Source organism: Sprattus sprattus, assembly GCF_963457725.1.
Source record: "Sprattus sprattus genome assembly, chromosome: 10".
In the NCBI taxonomy this organism is placed as follows: domain Eukaryota; kingdom Metazoa; phylum Chordata; class Actinopteri; order Clupeiformes; family Clupeidae; genus Sprattus; species Sprattus sprattus.
In genome coordinates this window covers 25,836,316-25,841,315 of record NC_137908.1, presented here as the reverse complement: position 1 = coordinate 25,841,315, position 5,000 = coordinate 25,836,316, and the positions used below count along the sequence as shown (strand labels likewise).

Here is a 5,000-nt window from a genome sequence, read left to right as displayed (position 1 = left end):
GATGGAGACCAGCCAGAGGCAGATATGATGGCAGATGGTGGGTTTGTTTGTTAGTGTCCCTCATATTGCCTTGTTCTCCCCCCATGAGAAATCTCCTTTTCTCTCTCGTGCACCAGACCTTGAACGTCTGTTCATTGTACTCGCTTCAAAAGCGGGGACGTAACCGTTTTCTGACGCTCTATCAATGCCACTAATATGTTGTTTTTGTGTCTGTGTGTGTGTCTGTCTGTGTGTCTGTGTGTCTGTGTGTGCGTCCTGGTCCCTGTAGGATGACGCACGGCAGCTCTTCGCCCTGTCTGCGTCCGCTGAGGAGCAGGGCCTGCTGCCAGACGACCTGTCCAACGTCATCCAGCGCCTCTGGGCCGACAGCGGCGTGCAGGGTTGCTTCACTCGTGCCCGCGAGTACCAGCTCAACGACTCCGCCGCATAGTGAGTGCCCTCCACCCGCCTGCCTGCCCACAAGCACGAGAGCCCATACCATTCCACAGAACAGAATGGACATAGATAGCTTCTTGATTTACTTTCTGTTTGATCATTTAGGGTTCTCATATAGGCTTGAGAGTTCTATCATGTTCGTGGTTTATTCCATTTCAATGGAGTAGGCGAATAGCAAACAAAAGAATCACAACTTCCATGAATTAATTCACTTCCCGTTTACCATTCCACATATAATGCAGGATTGGAGTCACAGGAATTGGAGTGTCCATTCTGGTCTTTTCTAATTCTTTAGAAATTCTTTAGAATTACTCTTTTAATGCCAGTTCACCAATCATATTAGTGTTTCTTCCATCTTAATTATTGTCTATAATTGCACACTAGCATTAGCTCTGGTGCTATAAACCAAAGTTCTTTGCCTCAGTTGCGCATCAGTCCATCAGGTGTGTTTGTTCAGTGTTCTAGTCTGTTTGAGTTGTTTACAGCGATCCCTCAGCTCCTGAGCTTTTTTCTCAGCGCCAGACAAAGCATGCCGGTCTGAAAGGAAATCAATGCTTCAGTTTTCAACCAGTCGTCTGTTTCAGGGCTTACCTTCCCAAGCCTGCACTTTTTGCCTTGGAACACATAATGAAACTATACATTGGGACTACTTATTAGGACCTTGTGATCCAGGGACCATACTAGTCACCCTTCAGTGGTCAGAGATTTTGATGGAAGTTAATACGTTTGTGAATGCAACCTCCTCCTTCAGTGTTCCCTGCATTGTCCTTCACTGTTGGCCAGTGCATGCAGGTTGCCTTGTCTAGGACTTCATTAGATTAGATAAGATTAGATTAAATGACATTTCCTTTCCCGTATTACCTAAAAAAATCTAAAAGAAAGTCACATTGTTTAAAACTGATCAGGTCACACATTTAAGGAAAGAAAAGAGTGCAGTGTGTGTGTGTGTGTGTGTGTGTGTGTGTGTGTGTGTGTGTGTGTGTGTGTGTGTGTGTGTGTGTGTGTGTGTGTGTGTGTGTGTGTGTGTGTGTGTGTGTGTGTGTGTGAGAGATAGAGAGAAAGAGAGAGAGGATGGATGGATGGATAGATAGGGGCAGACAGATTGTGGTTGCTGTGAACACAATGTGCTCAAGAGTCTGACTGTCGGGGTGGGGGCTGTTAAGTAGCCTGGTGGTTCCTGTGGTTCTTTTTCCGGACTGCTGGTGGGAAAACAGACTTTGGGAACGGTTAGGGGGATCTCTGGTGATGGTTGAGGCTCTGAGAGTGCAGCATTGGTGGGGGAACGGTGTGGGGGATCTCTGGTGATGCGGGAGGCTCTGAGAGTGCAGCATTGGTGGGGGAACGGTGTGGGGGATCTCTGGTGATGCGGGAGGCTCTGAGAGTGCAGCGTTGGTGGGGGAACGGTGTGGGGGATCTCTGGTGATGCTGGAGGCTCTGAGAGTGCAGCGTTGGAGGGGGAACGGTGTGGGGGATCTCAAGTGGTATATCTCCAGCAAAGATGGAGGAGGGGCACCAGGAGTCCTTTCAGCTGTCCTCACCTACCCGTTTATTTGGTGGTGTTCTACCCTTTTGCTGTTGCCAAACCAGGGAGTGATACAGTTAGTCAGTATACTTTCTATGGTACCTCTGTAAAAAGTAGTTATGCCTTGAGTCGGGAGATGGTCACTCTTTAAACATTGGAGAGGGTGGAGCCATGTTTGGCTGTTTGGCTTTCTTGGTAATGGCTGTTGGTGTTGCTGCTAGAACTGAGATCTTCTGTCAGAAGTACCCCCAGGAACTTGATGTTCTGTAACCTCTGCATTTTGCGCAAGCCATCCATAAATCAACAATTATCTCTTTGTTTTTGACAGTCGTTAGTGCCAGATTGTGGATTTGCGCCAAGACTTCAGTTGCTCTACCCTCCATTCTGTATGCCGGTCTATTACTGATGAGACCTACCAGCCTCAGCTTCTCCACCCAACAGCCTCAGCTTCTCCACCCAACAGCCTCAGCTTCTCCACCCAACAGCCTCAGCTTCTCCTCCCAAGTGTTATAATTGTATGAAATGCTGAGCTGAAATGGGTTAAAAGGATTCTGGTGTAGGTGCTCTTGTTATCCAGATGGCTCAAAGTAAGGTGGAGTGGGATGAATAGGTCATCCAGTAGCATTCCGTAGACCAGGTCGGAAGTTCTAGTTAGGGTAGATAGGGTTCTAATCTAGGCTGAGAGGCCTCTTATGCTCATGGTTAAGTCCATTTAAATTCCAATAGCATTAGTAGTAGCATTGCAGGTCGGAAGTTTGCAAGCACTCTTGTGGCAGGCACCTTAGATAAGTGACATGAATATATATGTAAAGTCAACAGTCACAGTCAACTTCATTTATTTACCAAACACCCTAGTAAACATGGAGATACCTGATGATTCAGCTTCACAGCTAATTCCGCAGTTGGCAGTAGAATCTCTGGATAACCATACACTCGTTCTGCTTACCAAATTCCTCCCTGGTCCATCATTCTTGTCCGTCTGTGTGTGTGTGTGTGTGTGTGTGTGTGTGTGTGTGTGTGTGTGTGTGTGTGTGTGTGTGTGTGTGTGTGTGTGTGTGTGTGTGTGTGTGTGTGTGTGTGTGTGTGTGTGTGTGTGTGTGTGTGTGTGTGTGTGTGTGTGTGTGTGTGTGTGTGTGTGTGTGTGTGTGTGTGTGTGTGTGTGTGTGTGTGTGCGCGCGTGTGCGCGTCATTTTTCCTTTGGGTTTAGCCGTCTCGTCTCAATATATTAAGAAGATTAGGAAACTATGCCACCGGCCCGCTATGCGATCGTTCCACTGAAAACCCAACTGCTATGTGTGCGTGTGTGTGTGTGCTATGCTATCACTCCACTGAGAACCCAACTGCTGTGTGTGTGTGTGTGTGTGTGTGTGTGTGTGTGTGTGCTATGCGCTATGCTTTCGCTCCACTGAGAACCCAAATGCTGTTCTTTGGAGCACAGCCACGGTGAAGTGGCGTGTGCAGAATCACTACGGTGTCTCATATGCCCAGAAATCAATGAGCAATGAGAGGGATTCGCTGTCTGAGTGCGAGCAGATTGAATCGATCCGCTCTCATCAGAGACGGCAGGGAAAGCAGTGGAGGAGAGGAGAGGCGGAGAAAGAGAGAGGCAGAGGGATGATGGGCCTTTTGGGTTGCTGGAGAAGAGGGCCCTCAATCAGCGCTATTACAGCAGCGCACTGCAGCGCATCGCGCACCGCCATTTGCCACCCGCCACCTAGGCTCTTAGTGGAGAGTGGATGGAGTGGTTTCCAGTTTCATTCTTAGGTCTGTCTGTTTGTTTGCGTGCTTGTTTGTTTGTTTGTGTGTTTGTTTGGTATTTGATTTGCTGCTCTGTGCTTGTTGCTGGTACTGTGGCCATGTAGCATGCCGTGTGAAGTGTGGCTGCTGCCTTTAGGGTTTAAGGGGGAGATGTTAAATGACTGTGTGCAGGAGAGAGATTGAGAGAAAGGGTACCAGAAAGGAAGTGAGAGAGTGAAACCGTCAGCTGAAATAAAAAGGAAAGAGTGTGTGTGTGGGTCTACATGGATGGGTAGGTCCATGTGTGCACATCTGCATGGGTGTGTGTGTGTGCATTTTGGCGTGCTATAAACCCTTAGGCGTAGAAGGTGCATGCGATGCGAGTGTGCATGTGTGTGCCAGAGGTGAGGATGTGTGTGGTGAGATCAGGAAGGGTGGTGTGGTGTGGTGTATGAGGGTGTTTGAGTGGAGGAGTATGTGTGTGTAGAGGTCAGGTTAGAGGAGTGTGTATTAGAGATGCGCGGATGCGCTATTATTTCATCCGCAACCGCATCACAAAACGCATGATCCGTCCGCCATCCATCTGAACACATTTTTTTTGACCAATTTTCAAAACCGCATCCGTCCGCCATCCGCCTGTTGTTTTTAGGTAAAGGCGCTGCTGACGCGAGGCTAGAAAGTTCTTGCCTGTTCTTGAAAGGAGACTGATTCAATGCTGTAAAGATATTTAAAGGATAAAGTCCCTAGTATGATAGCCTATTGGCTATGTTGTAGCCTATCCCCAGAATATTATCAGTGAAGTGACGTCTGTCTCCGATCGATGCACAGGGAGAAAAATAAATAAATAGCCAAGCACTTCGGCAAACCTGACCTTACCATAGGCTAGTAGGCCTACAATTTTTTATCGTTGTAATAAAACGCAATTTGGTACACCATTTTAATATGGTAATATAGCCTACTGTTTTTTGTTTTTTTTTGCAAAATGAAAGAAAGCCTATTAAGGAAACGCCGACACGAGCCTATTAATTCCGAAATTTCACCGCATTGTAGCCTATATAGTATACTGTAACAACCCCAACACTTGCCTGCTTGCCTTGCAAATCAAAGTTTTCCGACTATTTTCTTACCTTCTTTCTTAGCTGTTGATGTTACTGAGCTAGAAGTTTAACTTGTTCTGAACATCTCGCGCTGCCAATGCCCAATGTCACTTCTGAGTCAAATCACTCCATCATCTCTTTGAAATTCCTTATTCCACGAGTGGTAGGCTACAATGACTGGCTGTTTTAAAATATAACTAATAGCCTAA

At 47.0% G+C, this 5,000-nt stretch overlaps 1 protein-coding gene across 2 annotated transcripts in view; it reads left to right on the top strand.

Moving 5' to 3' along the window:
• The window catches only part of LOC308371592 (guanine nucleotide-binding protein G(i) subunit alpha-2-like), a 46,087-nt gene that overhangs the window by 30,818 nt on the left and 10,269 nt on the right, over window positions 1-5,000 (top strand). For both annotated transcript variants that reach the window (XM_080846556.1, XM_080846555.1), the window contains exon 5: window positions 269-429. In XM_080846556.1, coding sequence (XP_080702682.1) covers window positions 269-429 — 161 coding nt within the window. The remainder of the gene's footprint in view (window positions 1-268; window positions 430-5,000) is intronic.